This window comes from Eleutherodactylus coqui, chromosome 1, assembly GCF_035609145.1.
Source record: "Eleutherodactylus coqui strain aEleCoq1 chromosome 1, aEleCoq1.hap1, whole genome shotgun sequence".
In the NCBI taxonomy this organism is placed as follows: Eukaryota; Metazoa; Chordata; class Amphibia; order Anura; family Eleutherodactylidae; genus Eleutherodactylus; species Eleutherodactylus coqui.
Genome location: NC_089837.1, coordinates 39,732,705 through 39,759,392, shown reverse-complemented (window position 1 = coordinate 39,759,392; position 26,688 = coordinate 39,732,705). Strand labels below are relative to the sequence as shown.

The window sequence follows — 26,688 nt, the reverse complement described above, 5'->3', positions numbered from 1 at the left end:
ATGCAGACGGCCGCAGTTTGGCCGCGCAAAATCTCACGCGCCAAACAAACCGCGGCATGCTCTATTTCTGTGCGGGGCTTCTGAAACGTCACTCACCCGCCGCCGGCTCCGGTCTGTGCATGAAAAGAGCCGGGGCCGCGGGGCGCTGGTGAGTACGCGCCGCTCTCTGCAGGCGCTCAGGTCGGGTCCTGTGGCGAGAATCCTCGCTGCCGGATCCGACTCGCCCGTCTGCAGGCGGCCTTAATAACGGTTTACAAATATGTGAACAGCTATTACAGTGATGAGTTAACGTTGGCATCTTTGCCACCCCAAAAAATGCATGCTTAAGTAAAAGGGGTGTGGTAAGAGGGTGGAGCTTATCATGACATGTTTTTTCTTCTGCTATTTCAGTAGCCCCAATCGTTATAGTGCCCCCTCTCAGTCCCCCTATTACTAATAGTGCCCCCTCTCAGTGGCCACAATTTTAATAGCAGCCTCAGTTGTCTTAATACCCCCTTTAGTTACCCCAGAAATAAAAGTGCTCCTTCTTAGTGCCCCCCAATGTTCAGAACCTCCGACCAGGCAGCAACCACATCATCAAGTGCTATAACTCACTCTGGTCTGAATGCCACTGCAGTGCTCAGAGAAGATCATCCGTTCTCCACCCATAGCATTTGTGCTCTGTACAGTGCGTGCGGGAATACAGACGTTGGGGGAGGTGTGAGGATCTCTGAGCGCTACAATGACGTTCTAATCCAGTTCTGGAACCTGTTCTATTCGTACCTTTTATCTGCTTACGTTTATGTTTTGTCAGAATTATCTCCTGATTCCTGTCTTGTCTCAATTCCATCTGATGGGTTGTCTGATGCCTGAACTCTGTCCTGTCTGAAAATCCATCCAATGGGTCATCGGATGGCTGAACCCTGTCCTGTCTAAACTTTGTCCAATCGGTTGTCAGAAATCTGAATCTTGTCTCATCTGACTGCCACCTAGGAAAAGTTATTGCCGATCTAGTTTCCTGACATGAGGCTGTGGGGCGATTACTCCGCTTGTTGGAGGGGCCTTCTGACCCTGTGAATACCAGGAACAAGCTGACATACTGTGATTCAGAGCCTCTCTGTTTTTTTTTCCATAAAGAGCCTAGAACCCTCCCGTTTATCCAGTTTTCTGATGTTCTCATCAAAATGGTCCTTCTGGATAATCTACCAAGCATAGACAAAGACAGAAATGAAGTGTCCAAAAGAATATTAAACTTCACCTTGGAGATCATCTACCTGCTGACCGGAGAGGTAAACGTTTTTGTCATCTTTATTGTATTATGTAACAAGTCAGACTAAGGTAAGAGAAAATCCACTCTAGGAAGTAATAGGAACAATCCAGTGTACTCGTTCTATGTTATCACCTTCCTGTAAGTGAGGTCTCCAGGACTGAACACAGTATTCCAGATGTGGTCTCTGCAGACCTGTATACAGTGGGATCACAATCTCCCACTTTTTAAGGGAGGAATAACGTTTCAGTTCTCTACGTGTCTCTCTCCATACACAGGATTACACAATAGTGAAGAAGACATCGGGTGACGGTACGACTCCCAATAACCATCTCCATGAGTCAGAAGGATGGAGCAGGAGCCAGAGCCCCATCACAGAGGCTCCTCCTCACTTACCGATACATGAGCAGAAGATCCTAGAACTCACCAACAAGATCACTGAGCTGCTGATTGGAGAGGTGACACTGCTGGGAATGCTGGGAAATTATACAGTAACAGCACTAGAGGAGTCTGGGTAATGACGGTATCATTGTGTTGTCAGGTTCCTATAAGGTGTCAGGATGTCGCTGTCTATTTCTCCATGGAGGAGTGGGAGTATTTAGAAGACCATAAGGATCTGTACAAGGATGTCATGATGCAGAAGCACCAGCCTCCGATATCACAAGGTAAGGAGATTTATATGTACTGCACATAGTATATACATACCGTGTTTCCCCGAAAATAAGATACTTATAACATAATTATTATATTAATTTTTGCCCCAAAAGAGGCACAGTATCTTATTTTCGGGGTGGGCTTAATACTCACCTAGCAGCCAGTGTTCGGGTCCCTTGCACAGGCTTCTGTATACTCCTGAACACCGACAGAGCATTTCTTCCTGGTAGTTTTTTTCCCATGTAGTGTAGCTAGGGGTTATTTTCGGGGTGAGGCGGTGGTGGTGGAGGAGATTATATTTCAAGACTCCTTCTCTCCGACCCCTGAAAATCAGGGCAGGGCTTATTGTCGGGGTAGGTCTTATTTTCTGGGAAACACGGTACATATGTGCAGTGTCTGCAGTAGTCACATGCTTAGATGTTACATTGGCAGCTGTAACCAGAAGTAGGTAGAGGCTGGTTGGACTCAAGTGGCAGGGGGATGTAACAGGTAAGTATGAGCTTGTTCATTATTTTGTAAGCAGTCACTGAGTCAATAAAAGAAAACATTTAGTCACTGAAGAAACCCTTTAGCACCATCTTATGCCGTTCAAATACATGTGAAATGACTCGCTATATAGTAGCTCCCCAATTTAAAGTTATTTTCACATCACATTAGAGCCCTATGTTTAGCATATACATTAAACATATCCACAAAGCTCCATTCACCCGATTGATGGCATCAGAGTGCCCTTTTGGTATACATAAGTCTGTTATATCAATGGTAGAGTTGGAAGGGACCTTCGGGGTCCTTTAACCGTTCTGCATAGGACACATTTGCAGACTACTCGTCATCCTGATAGCTCTACTTTGAACTTACTCCAGTTTGTCTTATTTTAATTGGGATGCCCAGAACTGGACACAGTATTCCATATGAGGTCTGACTAAGGAGGAGTAGAGAGGATAGTTACATCACATGATCTAGACTCTATGCGTTTCCTAATACATCCCAAAATTGTGTTTGCAGTTTTTGCTACTGCATCACACTGTTCACACATGTTCAGTTTATGATCTATTAGTATACTAAAGTCTGTTTCACATGTGCTGCTGCTCAGCCCAATTCCTCCTATTCTGTATGTGCTTTATTCATTTTTCTTGTCTACATGTAGGACCTTGCATTTCTCCTTGTTAAAGCTTTTTTGTTCAAACTTTTCCATATCTTTTTGAATCCTCTCTCTCTTCTCTAGTGCTAGCTTTCCCTCCTAGCTTTGTGTCAATTTGACCGATTTCCATTCAATTCCCTCTTGCAGATCATTTATAAAATTATCGAACAACATTGGGCCCAAGATAGAACTTTGTGTTACCCCACTTGACACATTCTTCCAATTAGATGGCAGCCAATTTTCACCACTCTTTAAGTACGATCACTCAGCCAGTTGAGAATCCACTTAACAGTTGCCTTGTCGTTCCTATATTTGGTCATTTTTTTTTTCAATAAGGATGGCATTAGATACTTTGTCAAATGCTTTGCTAAAGTCAAGATGCACTATATCTACTGCATTTTCCTGATCATCCCAATCAGGTGATTCTGTCATAGTAGGAAATTAGATTAGCCTGGCATGACTTGTTTGTTACAAACCCATGCTGGCTCTGGTTAATTACTCCAGTCTCATTCAGGTACTTGGTCTCTGTTGGTTGGCTGTTTCAAGAAGAGATAGCTGAGTCACCGGGGCCCGAGACGTTTCCTTTTTTCTTACTTGCTGCGATCCTGGCAATTTGTCCCTTTATTAGGGTCTTAGGCGCTAACCAAACCGAGATTGGCTTTGATTCGGGATTGACATTAGTGGTTATGTATAAGGCTAGCTGCTGTGATATTTGTGTAAAAGTTGTTGGGTCCATCAGGAGGGTTTTGTTTAGTCTCCTTCTCTTTAGAGGTCGCAGGGCTTTTTGGGGTAAAAAGTGTGAGAGAACTATATCCTGATCAGACCAGGCACATCGAATGTGCCTAGTCAGGACTGGTGTGGGTACTAGATGAGTAAATATCAGAGTCCAATCTAGATGGGAGTACAAGGTGTAACCTTTTTGTGACCTCTCTCCAGGCATCCGCTAAAGCCAAGTTCTTCATTGGAACATTCATTGATGCTCTTTGAGATATGCTGAGTTTGTGAGGCCCAGGCGAGGAGTGATCTAGGATAGGTGAGAGTGCTATATTAAAGTTGCCCATCCAAAATATATCAGAGTTATGAGAAACCATTAGTTTATTTACGATATAAGAGAAGAATTTAAAAGGGCAGTTAACCAGGGCATATGAATCCATAATTATGACATTTTGGCCATATAGGGAACCATGTAGAAGTATGAATCTGTTGTGTAGGTCTATTTCTATATTGCTAATAGAGATAGAAAGGGAGTTGTGTAGGAGTGATGCTTTTTGGGGGCCACTGACGAGGAAACTCAGGAGTACTGGAAGTGGAGGTATCTTGGGGCAAAAGTAGAGGAGAAACGCGTCTCCTGGAGACAAATAATATCTGGCTTCTCTTTGAGGTATTGTAAAAAAGCTTTACACTTTTTGGTAGACGAATTGAATCCCTTTTACATTATGGGAAATTATGACTACCATTGTGAGGAGAGAGTATTAGCTGAGATGTTTTGGTTCTTATGAGTGGAAGGAATGGAGACTTAGTAGTCTGCCTAGAATACTTAACAAACATATAAGCATAATTAACCTTTGATATGGTATTGTAAAACAACATGGTAAACATTTTGAAAACAGGAGGTAACTGGGTTAAAAAAGCCTAAATGGTTCAAGTCAAACGTGCACCCCTATAATTTTGAGGAGTGCAATTGAGCTCTGGAATGGAGAGAGAATGGAGACTCTCTGTCCCATACTGGGTTCAGTAATAATAAAATAACATTAGCTGTGGAGGCTCAAGAAATTCAGTCTGTCTCCCGGGACATGACATGATGGCTCACGCCTCCCCCTCCATAACATAGTGGGACCCGCACCAAGCCCTCAGGGGAGAGAATAGAATGATGTGAAAGTAAGGAGAGAGGAAATTAAGTTGGAAGACAATCTCAAGAAATGATCGTCCTGCACTCTATGCCCCCCTCATCCTAGCTGATAGATTGCCGATGGGTGTGGGGGAAGAGAGGGGGGCAGAGGATCTAGCCCAATTATACATTATATATCAAGGGCAGCAGATTTCAGGTCGATGTTTGAGGTCGTCGTCTTGTGACTGTAGACCAGACCCTGGTCAGTCATTGGGGCCTGGGGAATCCTTCGCCTTACGAACTGTGGGGGATTCCCATCTCCACCAAGATGCGCTGTCCCTCCTCCAGGGACTGGATCAAGAATGATCTCTGATTCATATGAACCAAAAGAGTAAACCGAAAGTTCCATTGGTATCTGATGCCAGCCTGTTGAAGGGCGATCATGATTGGGCATAGATCTCTCCTCTTAGCTGGTGTCAATAGTGCAATATCTGCAAAGATCTATATTGTCGAAGGAATCTCCAGGAGTGCATTCAAATCCCGTGCTGCTGCAAGGAGCTGTTCCCTCATTTCATGCGTTGTCTGAGGAGGATAGCGCGACTGAGGGTGATGGTGTAGCATTTTTGCTCTGCAGTTTGTCTGTTGCAGAATTGCTTGCTGTGTCAGTAACAGGGCTTTTAGGAGATGGCGCCATCTGGCTATGATTGTTATTTAGATGATCCACAAAAAATTCTGGCAGAGTGCTCTACATGGTAGCTTGTTATAATCTGCTTTGCTTGCTGTCTTTTCTGGTCATTGCTAATACATACATGTCCAGCAACCCGATTGCTGCACTATGTGATGAGTGTCCCTCTAGAGGTCCAGGACGGGGTCGGAGCATAGTTTAGAAAAGACTTTAAGTCATTCCTGTCGCCATGTATGGACTGCTTTCCTGGGGGTATGTGGTTTAAGTCATCATGCAGGGTTCCTTATGATGGACTTCGAAGTCAGTATACCATAGAAAACCTCTTAATGAGAGGCTGTGGTATAGGTTGTAGTAGCATTTTAGTATGGGACTGTCACTCTTGTAGAATATCATCAGCGGGTTCAAGGTAGAAGCTTTTCACACATACTTCCATCCTTGTTTTGGTGGCTACAGTTGCTGATGATTGTTGCTTTCAGCTATTTTTCACTCCTGGTCAGGGGTATCATCGGCTGCAGAAGCAATGGTCTTGTGCAATGCTGTTGGGGATCTCCTCTGCTCCTCATTTTTCCTTATTTTTAACGTGTGCAAGTTCTGTGTCCTGGTCTCTTTAAATGTTTCCCATTCTTCCTTCTTTTAGGGATTGTAACGATTGTGCTTTGAGAATCTCATTTAGCAATATTACCCAACCTTCGTGGACATTTCTGTCCTTAAGAACATCCAGCCATTGGATCCTTCCTACCCTCTTTCTGAGTTCATTAAAATCTGACTTTCTGAAATCCAACCTTGAGGTCGGAGTTTTCTCAGGTCTTCCTCCCCTTTTTATCCAAAATTCAAGGATAGCATGATCACTGCCTCCTAAGGTCCCAGCCACCCTTACTTCTCCAACCATTCCCTCCCTGTTGGTAAGAATTAGGTCCAAGATAGCAGATCCCCTTGTTCTCTCTTCTATCTTTTGGAAGATAAAGTTGTCAGCAAGAGCGGATAAGAATTTGTTGGATTCATTACTTTTCTCTGAGATTCCCAACAAATGTCTGGATGGTTAAAATCTCCCATGATCACTATGTTGTGCTTTTTTGAGAACTTTTCCATCTGATGTAGAAAGAGTTCATCAATATCTTCTGCTTCTCCAGGTGGCCTATAGTAAATACCCACAATAGTATTCTTCCTGTTGTTCTCTCCTTGTATTCTTACCCACACAGTTTCTATAGAGCTCCCATGCTTTGAATCTCTGTGGAGATTAATGTTTTCCTAACATAAACACAACACCTCCTCCCCTTTTGTTAGGTCTGTTTCTTATAAATAAGTTGAAAAAGAGTTACAGCAGCACTCCAAAAGTTCAATCACACTGCTGGTGCAAGGTACTATGCAGTAGCCCAGTTAGGGTCCCGACTCCCCGGGTCCACCATTGGTCATCAATGCAGAAAAGAAGAAGAACCAGGCAGCATTCATTAAAAATCCTCTTCTTGATAAAGACCTGAGCACAGGGTCGATACGTAGCTGCTTGCTTCCTCATGTTATTCTAATAAAGAAGAGGATTTTTAATGAATGCTGCCTGGTTCTTCTCCTTTTTTTATAAATAAGTTGTATCCTTCAAGCCTTGTATTCCAATCATGTCTATTTTCCCACCAAGTTTCCGTGATGCCTATGACATCATATTTCTCTTCCTGTGTTAGGAGCTCCAATTTTCCTTGTTTGTACCCCATGCTCCGTGCATTTGTGTAGAAACATTTTAGTTTGTGATCGGTGTCGCCTTTACTTCCTGAATTTTTTGCCTCTTTTCTTTTTTTTCTACTTTTAACGGCAAGGTTCTCAAATGTATAACTTAACTGTATATTTTTACCCGGCCTTTCAATCCCTTACCATATTGTTCTAGTTTAAATCTCTCCTAATGAGTGAAGGAAGGTGCTAGCCAAATATATGCTTACCTGTGTTTGTAAGGTGCAACTTGTCTCTAGCAAGCAGTCCATCGTATAGGTAATTCACTCCAAGGTCTAGAAATCCAAATCTTTGCTGATGGCACCATCGACGTAGCCAGTTGTTCAATTCTAGAATTCTGTTCCATCTCTTTACTCCATGGCCACCCACTGGGAGGTTGGATGAGAAGACCACCTGTGCTCCTAGTTCCTTCACCTTCCTGCCAAGTTTTTCAAAGTCATTCCAAATCCACACTGAAATTTGCATGCAGATTTAGACATGCATTCACATCAAAAAGTGCATACTTTCTGCTTCAGATAATGTGCCCTGCGTTGATGTATATAGTGTACCTATGCAGTTTTTGTGGCAGCTTTTAAGTTAAAGACGCAAGTAGATTCAAAAGAAATTATCCTCACAAATCAAAGTACTAACAGAGGGAAAAAGCCATACTCTTGTTCAGGAAGTGGGAAATGCTTTATACCAAAGTCACATTGTCTTACACGTCAAAGAAATCACAGAGGAGAGAAACTGTAGTCACGTTCTGAATGTCGGATGTATATAGTGTTCCTATGCAGTTTTTGTGGCAGCTTTTGAGTCAAAGACAGAAGTAGATTCAAAAGAAATTCGAAATATAAAAAGGAAGGACGTCTACTTCTCCTTCCAGCTATATCAGATTTTGGCTTTTACTAAAAAAAAACTGCACCTCAAACTGCATTCAAAACCACAAGTGTCTTTCCAGCCAAATAGAAATATTATACATTTGTCTATCTTCGTTATTTGAAACAAATCCTGAATTCCATTTTTAATCCTAACAGAAAATCCCAGTAACAACGTTGAGGAGAATTACATGTCACCGTTGAATTATGAAATAGATGATAAAAATATTATATGTCACTCTTCAGGAGAAAACCTCATTACCCTTACACATCAAAGTGCTAACAGAGAGAAAAAGCCATACTCCTGTTCAGAAAGTGGGAAATGCTTTATACCAAAGTCAAATTGTCTTACACGTCAAAGAAATCACAGAGGAGAGAAGCTGTATTCATGTTCTGAATGTGGGAAATATTTTACAGATAAATCAGTTCTTAATAGAAATGAGAAAATCCACCAGAGAAAGAAGTCATTTTCATGTTCAGAATGTGGGAAATGTTTTATACTAAAATCAGACCTTGTTAAACATCAAAGAATTCACACAGGAGAAAAGCCATTTTTATGTCCAGAATGTGGGAAATGTTTTACAGTGAAATCAAGTCTTGATAAACATCAAAGAATTCACACAGGAGAAAAGCCATATTCATGTTCGGAATGTGGAAAATCTTTTACATATCAATCGGTTCTAATTAGCCATGAGAGAATTCACACAGGAGAAAAGCCATTTTCATGTACAGAATGTGGGAAACGTTTTAGGCAAAAATCGCAACTTGTTAAACATCAGTTAATTCACACAGGAGAGAAACCACATGTATGTTCAAAATGTGGGAAATGCTTTAATGATAAATACAAACTCATGGATCACCAGAAAATTCACAAAGGCAAGAAATCATTTCCATGTTCTCACTGTGGGAGATGTTTTACAGATGAATCAAATCTTGCTGCACATGAGAAAAATCACACATGTTCAGAATGTGGGAAATTTTTTAAGCGCAAATCAAATCTTCTGATACATGGGAGAATTCACACAGGAGAGAAACCATTTTCCTGTTCAGCATGTGGGAAATGTTTTAGGCATAAGTCAGATCTTGTTACACATGAGAGAATTCATACAGGAGAAAAGCCATATTCATGTTCAGCATGTGGGAAACGTTTTAGATATAAATCACAACTTGCTGCACACCAGAAAATTCACACAGAGAATATGTTGTTTTGATGTATCATATGTAAATAAATGTTCTACAGGGATATCAAATTTTGAAAATTATCAAAAGAGAGAAAAAAACATACTTGTTTGTATAGTGCAAAAGGCTGTAAAAGCAAAAGATGATCTTTAATAAATCAGGTTTTTCACAGACATCAAACAGCCAGTAAATGTTTTATTGTGTGGAGTTAGCCTGGATCGGTCAAACACCCAAATAGTTGGTCAACTGTGAACAGGATTCATATGAAAATGTATTGCGTATTTGTAAAGCATAAGAATTCACAGATATGCTATTTTCTTCTGTGACACAAATCAGTAGTAGGGTTGGTATGAAGAAAAAACAGGCGGAGCGCAACAGAAGAGGTTTCTTAGGTGTGAACAACAAGTACATTTTGATTTCGTGAGATATTTTTGAATCAGTTGTGCAGAGTTGAAGTGGGTGTGATGGGAACTGGAAGTGGAGAGTAAAAAAATGCTGATCTGCAGCACCGCCTTCTATACTCTTTCTCAATCCACCTATATCTGCCTGATCCACTGTATAAATTTCTTCTAAGATAACAGACCCTCCCTCCAGAATTTAGCTTATCGTTTAGGAGAAGAACCATTAACGCTTTGTAGTAATAGAACTGCACAACAGATTTCACTGTCAGCCTTTATTATAACCTCAATATGCTTCCCACTCTTACAAACTACAAAATCCACACTATACAAACAGCAGTGACATTTATTCATTCGGATTGATAAACTTGGCAATTAGAAACTTTGACCATGATTATACAGGACTGCCGACAGCATACAAATAAGAAAGTCTTACCACTGCTTGACCCGTTTGTCCACTAACATTTACCCAATGCTACCGACGATTCTCAGAACACAACACATGCCTGATTTCCACTTACACATTCCTTATATTCATCACACGTCACTTCATCCAACATTCTCCTCCAACAATTTGCAATTTCACCTCTCAACATCCAAGCAACTTTCTGGAGTCATGCCCATTTTTTTTTATTTTAAACATCTTCCTACATCCCTTCACTGCTGTTTTACCTTCTCTTTCTTTAACCAACTGCTTAGCAGTCTTGCAGGAACCCCTCCACTTTACATTTCCTATTGAATTTTTCATAATTCAACCCTGTCTGATTCCTACACCTGTGAGCAAGTCAAACTGGTTCACTTGTAGACCACTGAGGACATCTTCCCAGAATATAGACCACTGAGGACTTCTCCCCAGGCATCCCAGTCCTTTCGGACTTAATCAGAGAGAAACCGTATAGTGTTGCCGGCCCAATATATAAAAAACTTTTATATACAAGAGACGGGCAATTGGGTACCCTTTCTGCTGGTCAATTACAGTTTTCCACATTAACCAAGTAATGAAAGCAACAAACTGAAAACACAACAGTAACACCACTCCACCATTCGACAATTCTACACACTTCAAAGCAATCGCAGAACTTACATTTACACAAATAACAGCAAAGGTATACCGTATGTCTGGTTCTTAGACTCGGATATCAACACAGCAGTTGTCTTCTTCCCCACCGGCGGATGCTGGACACTCATCCCAAGGAAAGGCAGATAAGATTTGATCGATTAGCTTCTTACCTTCCATTACTCTGTCAGTCCCAGAGACAAAAAGTTTACCATCAAGATCCGCTAGCAGCAAAAATAAAATCCATGCCCCAAAGTTGGGCGCCAAATTTATAAGTGCAATGGAGCGCTTCTTGTGTTTCGAATTCAGAGGGTTAAGTTATGAGCTACTCAAAGAATTATAAACTGATGACAAGCAGAAATATTTATATGGCTTTTAGACAAAGACACTGAAAACATTGAAATATGTACAGCTTATTAGAATTCATTGATTACCATTGGTTATTAAAATTCAGCACAAGCAGTGATGTCAATCCATAAGCTGATCCAATCTGAAGTTTCCTCAGGTCATGTGGAGTTTGTTATATTAGCTGCTTCTAGGCTTGGAAATTAGTTAATTTATAAGCTTTCTGTCAGGACTGATTAGGAACCAGGGGGCACAGAAGTCCCTACACCAGCCTTCTTCCCTGTCCCTGCCTACTTGCCCCCACGGGCTAAACCCCAGGATGACAACTGGGCGGCAGTCCCTACTCTTCACTAAGGGGAACCCCATGACAGAAGGGACAGAGAAGACCAACTAACAACAAAAGCAACTGAAAAACACAAAACCTCAGAGTCAAGCCAAAGAGGAAAGTCAAACCGAGGGAGAGACAAGCTCAGAGTCAAGGAATAGCTGAGTCAGACAAAAGAGACAGACAGAAGTGGTGGGTGTTAGCTGGACAGGACCAAATCAAACACTGGCACTGGGCTCTGATGTCAGTCGAGCTAAATACAGGAGTCCCAGCCTACGTGGGGTGGAGCGTGATGATGCGCCGGCCGGTGATGCTATAAATCAGTCCTCCCTCCAACCACGCCTCCTAACAGGGGAACCCCGAGCCCGGCCAGCGTGGACATGCCCGCGCGCGCAGCAGGACCCGCACCGCCGACCAGCTTGAGCGCCCACCAACACGGGGAAACCCGGCATCGGAAAAGCCAGCACGCCCACGCTGAGTACCAATGCCCCCAGTGGTGAGCCTCCTCCTAACACTTTCTAAATTAATTCTATTCCTAGTTACATGCTTACATATATCTTACTTATCTCTAAAATCGTTAGCTGGTTAATGTATATTACTGGCAGTGTTTAATAATAATTTATTGATTAAGGCTATCAAGAATAAAATTTATATGTGAACGTGTACGGTAAGATTAAATTCATATATGTATGTAGCCCGCATACACACACACATAAAAAGAGAGTTACATATCAAATCGAAAGAACTAATTACACCGGACAGCAAAAATGCACTTTTAAAATTTTTCCTTTCTCAAAATAAACTACCCTAATATTGGGTCGAGAAACCCGAATATGACATAAGATTTTGTTTATTAGCTTTGGTTTTTAAGAGATACTAATCTCAAATCAAAATACTAACATTACGCTTACAAGTTCCTTCTTTTCTCAAAATGAACTAAACTGCCCTAATTTTGGGTCGAGGAAAATGAATATGACCTTATGTTTTATTTAGTCGGCCTAACTCTACATTTATAGATACACTGACTTCAAATATAAAGGCTTAATCATGTGAACGGATTCTCTTTGCTAGTCCCTTGTACTCCTTCTCTGGGGCGTCTCTTGTCACCGTCCAACAGTCCACAAGCAGAGAAACGTTCCATTTTCCCTGATACCTTTGTTCCATTTTCGATATATCCTGATGGTATCGCTCTCCATGTTCGTCACTCACAGCACCGCCGTTCTCAGGGAAGAAGTCCAGGTGAGAATGTAGGAGATGGATTTTTAGTGACCTGTTTCTGGTTCTGTGAACTAGAAAGACCCTCAACAAAAACTCCCTTAATTTTTGATAGAATGTCTGCAGGGCGCTTGTTCTAGACATATGGCAGTTTATTTTATTTATTGCTCTTTCTCATTGTGACTTGGAATAATTGTGCGACACTTATAAGTCGACCATAAGTAATAGGGCGCTGTAGTGCAACAAACGCACTACGCCAAAACATGAATCACAACATACACAATCACTATAAGGTAAAACGTATCAATCTTTTTTAGAAAACCACATTAAAAACCATCAGGATACTAAATAGCTACGTTAAAAAAACAGCCTAAGGCCTCGTGTCCACGGGGAAAATCAGGCCCGCCGCAGATTCTTCATGGAGAATCCCGCAGCGGGTTCCTCCTTTTTCCGCGGACATGATGCTCAAAAATAAGAATTTACTTACCTGTCTGGATGCTGCGGACCTGCCCTCCGTCGCGGGCGGATCTTCTTTCTTCAGCCCAGCGGATGTGCTTGGCACGCCAGCAAGTGGGACGCGCATGCGCCGGGCACATCCACCGGGCCAAAGAAAGAAGATCCGGCTGCGACGGAGGGAAGATCTGCAGCGTCCGGACAGGTACGTTTTAATTCAGGTATGGGTGTTCCACGGATCCGGACGGCTTCCATTGGCTTCAACAGACGCCTGCAGGAGCCGTCCCCGCAGAACACCTGTACTAAAATGAAGCATGTTTTTTTTCCCGCACACGCAATCCGCGCCTGAAGGGGAAAATGACATCCGCAGGTATTTAAGTACCTGCGGGTGTCCAATGTATCCCTATGGGGCGCGGATCCGCGTGCAGGAAAAAACGCTGCGGATTTAAAATGACAATTTACCCGTGGCCATGAGGCCTAAAGGTAAGCACATATTAATATAGTATGTAGCAGTGGCTACTGTACAGCATATAATGCCTAATATCATATATTGTCATAGTAATGATCATAAAGTGAAAGGGCTACAACAACAGGGAAGAAAACATAGGATCCCTCACTACAAGGGTAAATACCTTTGTCTTCTTTGGATCGACCACAAAGGAGAGTAAGGGCCCGAAAAAAAATGAGGAATTGCACTAGGCCACAGCACAATGATAAGTATGGATAAGATCTGGAAAAACATATGCACTGCAGCAAAATTCTGGATAGTCAACACAATCATCTTTCCAATCATCACTTATGGCTGCGAAAGTTGGACACTGAAGGGAGGAAGACTGATTCATTCAAAATTTGGTGCTGGAGGAAACTCCTACAAATTCCTTGGACCATCAAGATCACGAACAAAACAGTCCTAGACCGCACCAAACCAAAGTTTTCATTGAAGGGCAAAGTTACTAAGCATACTTCGGCCACATAATGCCATCTAATTCATTAGATGCATCAATAGCATGTATCCCTGAAAATAAGACCATGTCTTATATTAATTTTTGCCCCCCAAAGAGTCACAAGGTCTTATTTTCAGGGAATGTGTTATACTTACCTAGCAGACGCCATCCGGGTCCCTCACGCTGGTTTCCGCAGTTCCACACAGGCTTGCTTGCAGTTCTCAGCACTTGAAAGAACATCACTTGCTGGTAACGGGGTTTGTAAACACCACCTCCAGCAAGCGGCTGCTCTGATTGATTCTTGAGCGCCGCAGCACAGCCAGTCAATGCCAGAGCTCCATGAACCAATCACAGCCATTCATTGGACCAACGGGAAGGACCCGGACAGCTGAGTGCCCGGTCGCCAAAGAACACGCTGGTTGATACTATCAAAGCTAACACCAACATGCAAATGATTGAACAGAACCAAGTGGAGAGGGTTGATCCATAAAGTATCCAAGAGTCGGCCCCCAACGAAACAGATAAAGACAGATAGATATGCCTAAGGCCATTTTCTAATTTTGGCACTTTTAGTAAATATGCACAAATTCTATCGGTTTACTTTTACCATCTAAATGAAGTACAACATGTGGTGAAAAAACAATCTCAGAATCACTTGGATATGCAAAACCTTTACGGAGTTATTTCTCGGCCTGATATCCCGCTCGCCCGTGTGATGGTAGACTTAAAGTGACACATATCAAATTTCAAAAATGTTACCTGGTCATTAAGGCACAAACAGGCTTTGTCACTAAGGGGTTAATGGATACTATTTTTCCTTCCCCGTTGCTGTAGCACTTTATGATTATTATTATGATAGTATATGATATTAGGTGCTGTATGCTGTGCAGTAGTCACTGCTGTATACTATTAGGGGGGGTTTCTCACCTGCGTGGGGGGTTCAGGGAGCAGGAAAGGGGAATCCCCAAGGCTGAATGGCTTTTTCTTTTGATGGAACCGAACAGCATTGAACAGACTCCATTTACTATAATGGGGTCCGGTGGCTATCCGCTCAGCTGTCCTGCTTCTGGCTGTAAGAAAAAGCACTACATGCAGTGCTGTTTTCTTCTACCTTGTTTTCCTGAAAATAAGACATACCCTGAAAATAAGACATAGCATGATTTTCCAGAATTTTTGAGGATGCAAAATGATTTTTCAGGCTTCTTGAGGATGCTTGAAATATAAGCCCTACTCCAAAATTAAAGGGGTTGTCCCGCGGCAGCAAGTGGGTCTATACACTTCTGTATGGCCATATTAATGCACTTTGTAATGTACATCGTGCATTAATTATGAGCCATACAGAAGTTATAAAAAGTTTTTCACTTACCTGCTTCGTTGCTAGCGTCCTCGTTCACATGGAGCCGACTAATTTTCGCCCTCCGATGGCCAAATTAGCCGCGCTTGCGCAGTCCGGGTCTTCTGCAGTCTTCTATGGAGCCGCTCGTGCAGAATGCTGGCTCCGTGTAGCTCCGCCCCGTCACGTGCCGATTCCAGCCAATCAGGAGGCTGGAATCGGCAATGGACCGCACAGAAGAGCTGCGGTCCACGGAGGAAGAGGATTCCGGCGGCCATCTTCACCGGTAAGTATTGAAGTCACCGGAGCGCGGGGATTAAGGTAAGCGCTCCGGTAAGCTTTCTTTACGTCCCTGCATCGGGGTTGTCTCGCGCCGAACGGGGGGGGGGTTGAAAAAAAAAAAAACCCGTTTCGGCGCGGGACAACCCCTTTAAGGCCTGCTAACAGTTAATTAAAAAAGTCAATTTAAATAGTGTCCAGGCAGCTATACATGTAAAAAAGTTAAACCTTTTTGAACAAAAATTAATATAAGACACTGTCTTATTTTCGGGGAAACACGGTAGTACTTTGTGCCGGATCGGCGATGGAACCTCCTACGTAGATGTGAACCAGCCTTACTGTGTGCTTGCCGTTTGTTTTTAATCCGTTTTTTTCTAATAAAGATTAATGCGTTTTACCTTATATTGATTGTTTATGCTGTGATTTATGTTTTGGTGTGGTTTGAATAAATGACACTTATATGTTTTCCATTGCCTGCCCCTCCTCTTATGGAAGACTCAACCCTACAGATAACAGACGACTCTCCGCATTCTTCCTGTCATTGCAGAAAGGCTCTGAGCTGATGGCTGTTGGAAATCCCTCAAGGGGCCCAGTGTGTAACATGCCCTCCCTCACACTAACTAATTGTCCTTCCTGCTTCATTGAATGGGTTACATGTAGTCCTCAGCACGCCCCTATCACTAGACTAGAGCAAAAATCGGCATAAGGTCACCAAAGCTCAAACCCAAAAGAGCCGCTGCACCTGTCCCTTCTCTAGAACCTCAATATGTCCACAGTGATACGATAGCAAGATGAATTATACATAGTGATGATGTCATCACAGGATCTTCAGTTGCTCCCTTATATACCGATCACATGATGATGACGTCATCACAGGTCCTTCAGCTATTGGAGTGTAGTAGATACAGAGCAGGTCTGTTATCAGTCAGCAGATTTCCCATTATTCAGAGCTTTGTATGCAGAGGACACGGTAAGATACAAGAGGTGCATTTTGTGCGATTTTGTTATATTGTTTTGGTGCAATTTTTGTAAGTGAAGTAAACCTATAAAGAGAAACCCTTGCGGTGAGCTCAGACTTGTTACATGTGGTTTTACCCTTCAGATTGTAAATGAAGAAGTCTATAGACCAAGTATTAGCAAGTCTTCAGCTAAGGCCGGCTGCACATGACCGGGTTGGATTCTTGATGTGGAATCCGACCCTGTGTCCTGCTGGCATCCGCACGTACCCGCCATTGTATCTTCTCTCCTGTATTGTGGATGATTCGCACCTTTCACCATTGGACAGATTTATTTATTTTTTTTAAACCCTGCTTTTCCCGCATCAGCGCCTAGCAATGAAGTGGAATTCGCAACCTTTTTACAATGTCAATTGCAGAAGAGCCGCGGGTTGGAAGCCTTCGATTGATTTCAATGGAAGCCGTCCATGTGGAATCTGTTAAAAAACAGAGCATGCTGAGATTTTTCCTTTGCGAGTGGAAAATTTCAATTGATTTCCGCATGTGTGCAGGAAAAAGTGCTTTTCTATAGCATGCAATGGAAGCGATTTGCTGCGGAATCCGGAGGCAGATGCCCGCTCCGGATTTTGCAATGCAAATCCGATCATGTGCAGCCGGCCTTAATCAGAACAAGTGGTGTAGCAATAAGGGTCGCAGGAGTTGCAATTGCAGCCAGGCCCCAAAGCAAGGGGGCCCGAAGGCCATTCTCACCTCACTAAACTCACGCCCCCAGTGCAGATCATCATTACTTGCGCTCACAGCCGGGCAGCGCTGCATCTATACTTCAACTCCTCCTCCCATGTCCGAAGCTTTAGAGTAGTGTACCTAAATATTTCAGTAATTATGAATCTGCTGATATGCACGCTCACAGTCATACTTATCCTTATTCCCTGTTATGTGGTTTTATATTGTGTAACATCTTTGCTACTGCGGCTTGTTGCAACCAAGGCAGAGTCAGGGTATATCTAGTTTTCTAACGTGAGGCCGCCCCTATCAGGGTGATTATTCCACTTCTAGGTTAAGCCTTCTGACCCTGTGAAGACCAGAAACAAGCTGACACACTGTGATGATTAACAGGCTCTTCTTTTTTCATAAAGAGACGGCAGTACTGGAACGCTCCAGTTCATCCAGTTTTCTGATGTTCTCATCAAAATGGTCCTCCTGAATGAGCCGTCAAGGATGGACAAAGACAGGAATGAAGTTAACAAAAGAATATTAAACTTCACCTTAGAGATCATCTACCTGCTGACGGGAGAGGTAAGCTTTTCTAAATTTCTATCATCTTTATTGTATTATGTAACAAGTCAAACTAAGGGAAGAGAAAATCCATTCTAGGAAGTAATAGGAACAATCCAGTGTCCTGTATAACGGCTTCCAGACCTTCCAAGTGAGGGAGAACTAAAGAACTGAACAGCAGAAAATGTGAAGATCGGCCCCCAATATGGTCAGTTCTGTATGGTGGGAACCAATGAGCTAATAGTAATGTTGTAGGAGCAATGTGAATGGTAAATAGGCTCCTTGTAATGAGGAGGAAAGGGCTACCCAGGAGAATCACATGGCTGGAGTTTGGCTTGGAGACTAAGATATTTGTCACTAGATTTTGTGTTTGTTTCTCCTCTCATCTAACATTTCTACATTTTTGATCATGTTCCCCCTTTCCAATCCTTCCTCTGGGCGATAAAGAAAAAGTTCTTAAGGCTTTCATTATCAGTTTTATACTTAACACCTTCCACTATTTTTGTAGCCCACCTTTGGACACATTCTATTTTATCAATGTCTTCTTGTAGGTGAGGACTCCAGAACTGAACACAGTATTCCAGATGTGGTCTCACCAAAGCTCTATACAGGGTGATCCCAATCTCCCTCTTTCTACTGATGGAGGAATACTGGGTTCAGTCTTCTACATGTTTCTCTCCATACACAGGATTACACAATGGTGAAGAAGACATTGGGTGATGGTGCGAATCCCAACAACCATCTCCATGAGTCAAGAGGATGGAGCAGGAGCCAGATCCCCATCACAGAGGCTCCTCCTCACTTACCGATACAAGAGCAGAAGATCCTAGAACTCACCAACAAGATCACGGAGCTGCTGACTGGAGAGGTGACACTGCTGGGAATGCTGGGTAATTATACAGTAACAGCACTAGAGGAGTCTGGGTAATGACGGTATCATTGTGTTGTCAGGTTCCTATAAGGTGTCAGGATGTCGCTGTGTATTTCTCCATGGAGGAGTGGGAGTATTTAGAAGGACACAAGGATCTGTACGAGGATGTCATGATGGAGAACCACCAGCCTCCGATATCACAAGGTAAGATTTATATATACTGCACATAGTATATACATACATATGTATAGTGTTTGCAGTTGTCACATGCTTGGATGTCACGTAACCAGCTATGCCCAGAATTGGACAAAGGCCAGAAGAACGAAAGTGGTGGGGGAATGAAATAGGTGAGTATGGACTTGTTATTATTTTGTCAGCAGTCAGTAAGTTCAGGGCTCCCTCACACAAGCTTATGTGCATTTGTGTGCGCCTCAAGACTAAATTGTTTTTTGGAACAATGTTTTTTTGCACGCAGATGAGCATATTTTGCTTTACTTATTCCGCCTGCAGGGTATGTTCATTTGCGTGCTGCAAGCAATACGCACCACTTGAAATGGCAAATTAGTTTTTTATCCAGCTGATTTAGGCCTCGGTCACACGGGCGTTTTTTCCCGCGATTTGCGGATCGTGACCGGGGCTGACGATTCGCTGAAAAAGCTGCACCTAGCAGCGTTTTCAGTGAAACCGCCCCGCACTGCCCGCTATCCTCTGCCACAGCTGTGGCAGAGGAGAACGATGTTTGCCCATTGAATTTAATGGAGCCGGCAATACAGCCGGCTCCATTGAAAGCAATGGGCTGCCGGCGAGTGCGGGATGAATTTTCGGGAAAGGCTTAAAAATATAAGCCCTTCCCTGAAAAACATCCTAAAATGTGTAAAAGAAAAAAAAAAAAAAAAAAAAGAAATAAAAATATATAACATACATACATACATACATACACACACTCACCTTTTCCCTGCAGACGGAGTTCAGCCGCGCCTGGCCGGCAGTCTCCTGAACTGCTCCGTGTAGTATTCAGCGGGCTGCCTCTGATTGGTCACAGCCCTCACCAATCATAGGCAGCTCTCACTCACCCATTCATGAATTCATGTATGGGTGAGTGCTGCCTCTGATTGGCTGAGCGCAGGGACCAATCAGAGGCAGCGCTCAGCTGTCATTCGATAGCTGAGAGCTGCCTCTGATTGGTCCCTGCGCTCAGCCAATCAAAGGCAACACTCACTCACCCATTCATGAATTCATGAATGGGTGAGTGAGAGCTGCCTATGATTGGTGAGGGCTGTGACCAATCAGAGGCAGCCCATTCAGCAGGCGGGGATTTTAAATCCCCGCCTGCTGAATACTACACGAAGCAGTTCAGGAGAACTGCCGGCCGGACGCGGCTGAACTCCGGATGCAGGGAAAAGGTGAGTATCCTTTTTTTTTTTAATTTTTACACATTTTAGGATGGTTTTCAGGGAAGGGCTTATATTTTTAAGCCCTTCCCGAAAATTCATCCTGCACTCGCCGGCAGCCCATTGCTTTCAATGGAGCCGGCTGTATTACCGGCTCCATTGAATTCAATGGGCGAACATCGTTCTTCTCTGCCACAGCTGTTACAGCTGTGGCAGAGGAGAAGATCTTTAAGTATATGTTCTCAATAGGGTCGGCGCTGCTGCCGCCGGCCGCATAGAGCGCATTTATAGAACACAGCGATGCGCAGAACGCAGATAGGTGCGTTCTGCGAATCGTTGTGTCCTATAATTGATCGCACATCTGCATAAAAATCGGACATGTGACCGATCCCATTGGGATGCATTTGGTCTATAGATCTGCAGATCGGACCAAAAAACGGTCGTGTGACCGAGGCCTTATACAGCGGATCATGCATTATTTTGCATGTCGTGCTCACATTTGTGCACCTGCATTGACTTCTATGGAAAATAGAGCATACTGCGTTTTCTTTGCATGACCCAATTGCGCACCTAAAATACGTGCTTGTGAATAAACCCATTGAAATCCCCTTAGCACTATTTTATGCCGTGCATACACAAGTGTGAAATGACACAAACTATAGGAGCTCCCATCACATCATATTTACCGTATACATCAAACATAGGGTTTTATTGCTTAGAATTAGCCTGGATCGGCCAAACCCCCAAATGGTCGGCCAGCTGTGAGCGGGATTCATATGAAAATGTATTGTGGATGAAAAAAAGAGATGCCTTCAAAGCAGTGAAGCTGAATTGTCACCTAATGAACTTAGCTTTTTGTCACTTTATTCATGAATTCGCCCACTGAAAGAGAATTCACAGTGACATGGTGAAAAAGTTAAGAAACTCTTTAACATTTTTTTTTAAATATTAAAAAGTTTCATAAAAACTTTTAAACATTTTTTAAACGTATGTGGACCTTCATTCAGACAACGCTGTAAATAATAATAAAGATGATGGAATTGAATGCAAAAAATGTATGCATTACAATTTATAACAATGTGTAAAGCATAAAAATTCACACATTCACTGTGATTGTTCTCAGTAAGAGAAACCAAGTAATCTTGTAGATATGATACATTTTAATGGCTAACAAAAATACATGATGCTGTAGCGAGCCTTCAGGTCCTCTATGGACTCTTCATCAGGCTTAATGAAACCAACCTGGATGGGGCGCGCACACACACGCACACACGCAGAGATGACAGATGACACCCCTCCTGATACAAATGTTCACACTCAGAAATTTGAGACTGATTTGCACTTAAAACAATACAAGCTGAGCAGAAAAATAGATACTTAATCGGTCCACTGAGCTAAAGGTGCGTTTAGACACAAAAGTTGGCTTTTTAGTGATCATTTTGCATAATCTACTAATTGGTACTAATTAGAGATGAGCGAACGTACTCGGTAAGGGCGATTTCGCAATCGAGCACCGCGATTTTCGAGTACTTCACTACTCGGGTGAAAAGTACTCGGGTGCGCTGGGGGGTTGCAGAGGGGGTGGGGGGTAGCAGCTGGGAACAGGGGGGAGCCCTCTCTCTCTTCCTCTCCCCCCCCGCTCACCCACAGCGCACCCGAGTACTTTTCACCCGAGTAGTGAAGTACTCGAAAATCGCGGTGCTCGATTGCGAAATCGCCCTTACCGAGTACGTTCGCTCATCTCTAGTACTAATGCTTTTTAGTACCAATTAGTAGTGTGTGAGCCGCAGGGAGGTGAATTTATTCAGAGGACTGCCCACTGTTCTAAGAATAAATTCCTTTTGTTCTGCTGGTGGGGCTGACAGCTGAGAATAGCTGAGACAATGCTATCAGCTGTTATCAGCGGTCCCTGGGCAGAGCACAGCATGTGGTCTGTCTTATCAGCTGTTCTGCTGAATGATAGATGTCAAGCCAAACTGACATCCGTTGCTCGGCAGAAAACCAAAAGATGGGCAAATCTACACGCAACGATTATCACTCAAAAGATTGAGCGATAATCATTGTGTCTAAACAAGGCCTTAAGGAATATGACAGTTTTATGATGTCTGTTATCGCTCCTTTTAACCCTGCCCATAAAGGAGATGGAACAATAGCTCTGCAGTGCCACCTATTGGATGGCAACATTCTTGTAAATCAATTTCTGAATTTTTTTGAAGTTTAAAGATAAAAAAATGATTGGAAAGAGGACATTCCTCTTGATTTCCTTCAGATCTTTTATATTCTCCACTTATGCAAGAATCCTACTCCGAGATTCATTCCATTCTTGAGGGTATCAAAAGTGGCCATACATTTATTTTCCCAAATTCTTCTGTGATGCTGCTACTTGAAGTTGCCCTCTCATCTGCTCTATGCTGTGTCCATGGCCACAAAAATGTTTTGCCACGGGTATTTCCGTCTTTTCCTCTCTAATTGAGTTGTGATGAGATCTCATCCTGGCTCTCAGTTTTTGTTCTGTTGTCCCAATATAAAGCCCCCTAACAGGACATTCGCTGCACCAGATCAGGTACATAACATTGGACATGGAACATGTAAATGTCCCAGGGATCTTATAGTCCTGCTGTGTGTTGGAGATCTGTATCTTTACCGTGGCCAGTAGATGTGAGCGGGTCTTGCAACTCTTTACCTTACAGGTATAAGTTCTTTTTTGTGTGTCAGAAGGCAATGTACTACTGATTTATAAATTTCCTTAAATTTGGAGGTTGCCTGTAACACAGAAGGGGAGGGTCTGGGAATATGGTTCTCAGATGGTCATCCTTGTGCAGGGTATGATGGAATTTCTTTGCAGTCTTCCTTAGTACCTTTAACTGTGAATTGTAGGTCACTACTAGAGGCACACATCCGTTTTTTTCTTTCTCCTCGTTTTGGAGTAGTTTATTTCTGGGTATCCTGGTGGTTCTGGTGATTTGGTCGGGATGGTAGCCCTGATTTAGAAATTTCTTTTTGAGATTGTGTAAATGTTCCTCACTGTCTTTTGGGTTGCAGCAGATCCGGTTGTCTTTGATGGCCTGGCTGTAGACAATGGAATTTTTGATGTGTTTGGAATGGTAACTGTCCTCTTTGAGGTATGTGGGTTACCATATACCAGTTACCACCCCAAACATATCAAAAAGTCCATTGTTTACAGCCAGGATCCAGTTCTGGCGTTGACTCAATAAAATTGCACCTAAAAGGGCATTCAAAACCTGAAGTGTCTTTCCATTCAAATTTGAAAATTACAAATGTGTTTATTTTTAAAGTTTGAAAAGAAAAATACTGAAATCAATTTTTTATCCTTACAGAAAAACCCTGTAAGAATGAGAATTTCATATCATTGCCAAAAGGTGAATTATACAATGACGATATCACGTGCCACTCTTCAGAAGAAAACTTCCTTACCCTTACACAACGAAGTACTAACAGAGGGAAGAAGCCATACTCCTGTCCAGAATGTGGGAAATGTTTTATATCAAAGTCACATTTTCTTACACATCAAAGAATTCACACAGGAGAGAAGCCGTATTCTTGTCATGAATGTGGGAAATGTTTTACAGATAAATCAGTTCTCATAAGGCATAAGAAAATTCACGCAGGAGAGAAGCCATATTCATGTTCAGAATGTGGGAAATGCTTTGTAGTAAAATCAGTTCTTGATAAACATCAAAGAATTCACACAGGACAGAAGCCATATTCATGTTCAGAATGTGAGAAATGTTTTATAGAAAAATCAGTTCTCATTAGACATCATAGAACTCACACAGGAGAGAAACTCTACTCATGTTCAAAATGCGGGAAATGTTTTACAGATAAATCAGTTCTCAATAGACATGAGAGAATTCACACAGGAGAAAAGCCATTTTCATGTTCTGAATGTGGGAAATGTTTTATGCTGAAATCACATCTTGTTAAACATAAGAGAATTCACACAGGAGAGAAACCGTTCATATGTTCAGAATGTGGGAAATGCTTTATTGATAAATACAAACTCAACGATCATCAGAAAATTCACAAAGGGGAGAAACCATTTTCATGTTCTAACTGTGGGAAATGTTTTACTGATAAATCAAATCTTGTTGCACATGAGAGAATTCACACAGGAGAGAAGCCATATTCATGTTCAGGATGTGAGAAATTTTTTAGGCGGAAATCAGATCTTCTGATACATGAAAGAATTCACACAGGAGAGAAACCATTTTCTTGTTCAGCATGTGGGAAATGTTTTAGGCAAAAGTCAGATCTTGTTACACATGGGAGAATTCATACAGGAGAAAAAACATATTCTTGTTCAGCATGTGGGAAATGTTTTAGAAATAAATCACAACTTATTAAACACCAGAAAACTCACACAGAGAAATTGCTGTTTTGATGTTTTATATGTAAAAAATGTTTTACAAGGAAATCGAATTTTGAAAATTATCAGAGAATTCAGAGAGAGAAAAAAAACATTCTTGCAAAAGCAAAAAATGATCTTTAATGCATCAGGTTATTCACAGACATCAAACAGACAGTAAACGTTTCATTGTGTGGAATTAGCCTGCATCGGTTAAACACCCAAATGGTTTGTCAACTGTGAGCGGGATTCATATGAAAATGTATTGAGGATATGAGGAAGAAAAAAGATGCGCCTTTGTTTTCAGAGCAGTAAAGCTGAATTGTCACCATGATGAACTTTGCTTCCTGTATTCATAAATTCACCTGCTGAATGAGAATTCAGAGTGATGTAGTAAAAAAGTAAAGAATCTCTATAGAAACTTTTAAACATTTTTTAAACTTATGTGGACCTTGCTTCTGAAAACACTGTACAGTATATAATAATAAAGATGATGGAACTGAATGCAAAAAATAAATACATTACATTTAAAACAGTTTGTAAAGCATAAGAATCCATAGATGTGCCACTTTCTACTGTAAATAAGGGAGATGGAATAAATCCTCCACAGCGCCACCTATTAAGGGACAGCATTCCTTCAAGCCAAAGTCAGACTTTTATACAAGGCTTGTTGCAATGACCGGAAAATAAAAGCAAAGCCAGACTCCATGTACATACAGCTGTTTCAGGGTTTTTGCCCTTCATCAGTGTACAGTAGGAGTCTGGCTTTGCTAGTGAGAGGTCTGGGATGGGGGTCAGAAACGCTATCTTTTCTCCTTGGGGAGAGCAACTATATTATAAACTAAGTGAGGAGACTCAAATGGCCACGCACGCTCCTCTGGGTAATATGCAAATAAGGGAGATGGAATAAATCTTCCACAGTGCCACCTATTGAAAGGCAGCATTCCTTCAAGCCAAAGTCAGACTTTTTATACAAGCCTTGTTACAATGACCGGGAAATAAAAGCAAACCCAGACTCCATGTACATACAGCTGTTTCAGGGTTTTTGCCCCTCATCAGTGTACTAGTGAGAGGCCTGGGATGGGGGTCAGAAATGCTATCAAAGTCTGACCCCCACTTTCTACTGTGACACGAATACCTGGAAGAGTTGTTGTGAGGAAAAAACAGGGTCAGCCTTCCCCGGGAGAGGTTTCTTAGGTTTCTTAAAAAGTGCTGCCAGTCCAAAGAAACTAACTATAAAAAGTGGGTGTAATGGGAACTGGTAGTAGAGAGCAAAAAAATACTGGTCTATGGCACAACCATCTAATTGGGAAGAGAAGCACAGAGTCGGTAGTATAAACCTGACTTCTCTTCTTATTGATAAACCAGCAAAAAGACACGTTTCAAGGCAGCAATCCTCTTCGTTAATAAATGTAACTCTACATGGGATGAATGTTGGATGCTTTAACCCTCTTGAGCTGTGCATACACATGTGTGAAAAGGCTTGGAATATAGGAGCTCCTGAACGTAACCCCTTAGTGACCGGCCAATAGTCTTTTTACATCCTGGCTTGCTAGGCTTTAATCCCCAGGGCCGTAAAAACACGCCAGCCCTGGGGATTAATGCTGCGGGAGCTGTGGACATGATGTGGAGCTGTCATGAGGGGACGCAAAATGCAACCCTCAGTCACGAAAGTATTGCATGCAAGTAAATAAAAAGTGAAAGTTAAAGTTTTAGCTCCTCTCATCGATCAGATCCATGAGGAAAGCTGAAAATACTCACCTCCCTCCTCCGCGATGTCTCGTGGTGTTCTAGTCCTTCCAGGACCTGGTGCCATCTTCTGTGCATGCGAGCTAGACGTAAAATGTCAGACGCATGCACTGAAGGCCAAGCAGCCCGGGAGATTTTAAATCTCCCTGTTCCCGGCTAGCATGAGTAGCTAAGAACAGGAATATGTCACCCAGCACTGCGGTATGTGGTTCCCGGTCACATATTTGCCGTTATCTAATGGATAACGGCGATCGTGTAGAGTAAAAAAAAAAGGAAAAAATTTTTCAAAGGTTTTAAGTTTCATCCACCCTCATGGATTATATCTGTGAGGAGAAACGAATGTACATACCTAAGGTCTGTGGATTTATCAGCGGATTTTACCCTGGCTTCTGCGCATGTGCCCATCACCAAAATGGCGAACGCAAGCG

At 42.4% G+C, this 26,688-nt stretch overlaps 3 protein-coding genes across 4 annotated transcripts in view; 2 read left to right on the top strand and 1 right to left on the bottom strand.

Annotated features, from left to right (window-relative positions):
* The window catches only part of LOC136607801 (zinc finger protein 605-like), a 432,755-nt gene that overhangs the window by 291,982 nt on the left and 114,085 nt on the right, over nucleotides 1-26,688 (bottom strand). The window lies entirely within an intron of this gene.
* LOC136608297 (zinc finger protein 84-like) lies at nucleotides 1,746-25,012 on the top strand. Of its 2 annotated transcripts, XM_066589100.1 has the most exons (3): nucleotides 1,746-1,911; nucleotides 8,284-9,000; nucleotides 23,607-25,012. In XM_066589100.1, exons 1-3 carry the CDS (start codon nucleotides 1,764-1,766, stop codon nucleotides 24,545-24,547), a joined length of 1,806 nt encoding a protein of 601 aa, XP_066445197.1. In that variant the 5' UTR covers nucleotides 1,746-1,763; the 3' UTR covers nucleotides 24,548-25,012. The 2 variants fall into 2 exon arrangements, with proteins under 2 accessions (XP_066445197.1, XP_066445196.1); XM_066589099.1 differs by lacking the exons at nucleotides 1,746-1,911; nucleotides 8,284-9,000 and adding an exon at nucleotides 18,744-18,958 and having other exon boundaries at nucleotides 23,484-25,012.
* LOC136615794 (oocyte zinc finger protein XlCOF29-like) lies at nucleotides 16,533-18,788 on the top strand. Its single transcript, XM_066594182.1, has 4 exons — nucleotides 16,533-16,622; nucleotides 17,745-17,904; nucleotides 18,572-18,731; nucleotides 18,781-18,788. Exons 1-4 carry the CDS (start codon nucleotides 16,609-16,611, stop codon nucleotides 18,786-18,788), a joined length of 342 nt encoding a protein of 113 aa, XP_066450279.1. The 5' UTR covers nucleotides 16,533-16,608.

Excerpts from the sequence above, each read along its gene's own strand:
- LOC136615794 (XM_066594182.1), top strand. Across the intron at positions 17,905-18,571 it reads TCTACCTGCTGACGGGAGAG|GATTACACAATGGTGAAGAA; the intron begins GTAAGCTTTTCT and ends CTCCATACACAG.
- LOC136608297 (XM_066589100.1), top strand. The coding sequence starts at position 1,764 with ATGACGGTATCATTGTGTTGTCAGGTTCCTATAAGGTGTCAGGATGTC. Across the intron at positions 1,912-8,283 it reads CCAGCCTCCGATATCACAAG|AAAATCCCAGTAACAACGTT; the intron begins GTAAGGAGATTT and ends TAATCCTAACAG. Across the intron at positions 9,001-23,606 it reads TCACCAGAAAATTCACAAAG|GGAAGAAGCCATACTCCTGT; the intron begins GCAAGAAATCAT and ends GTACTAACAGAG.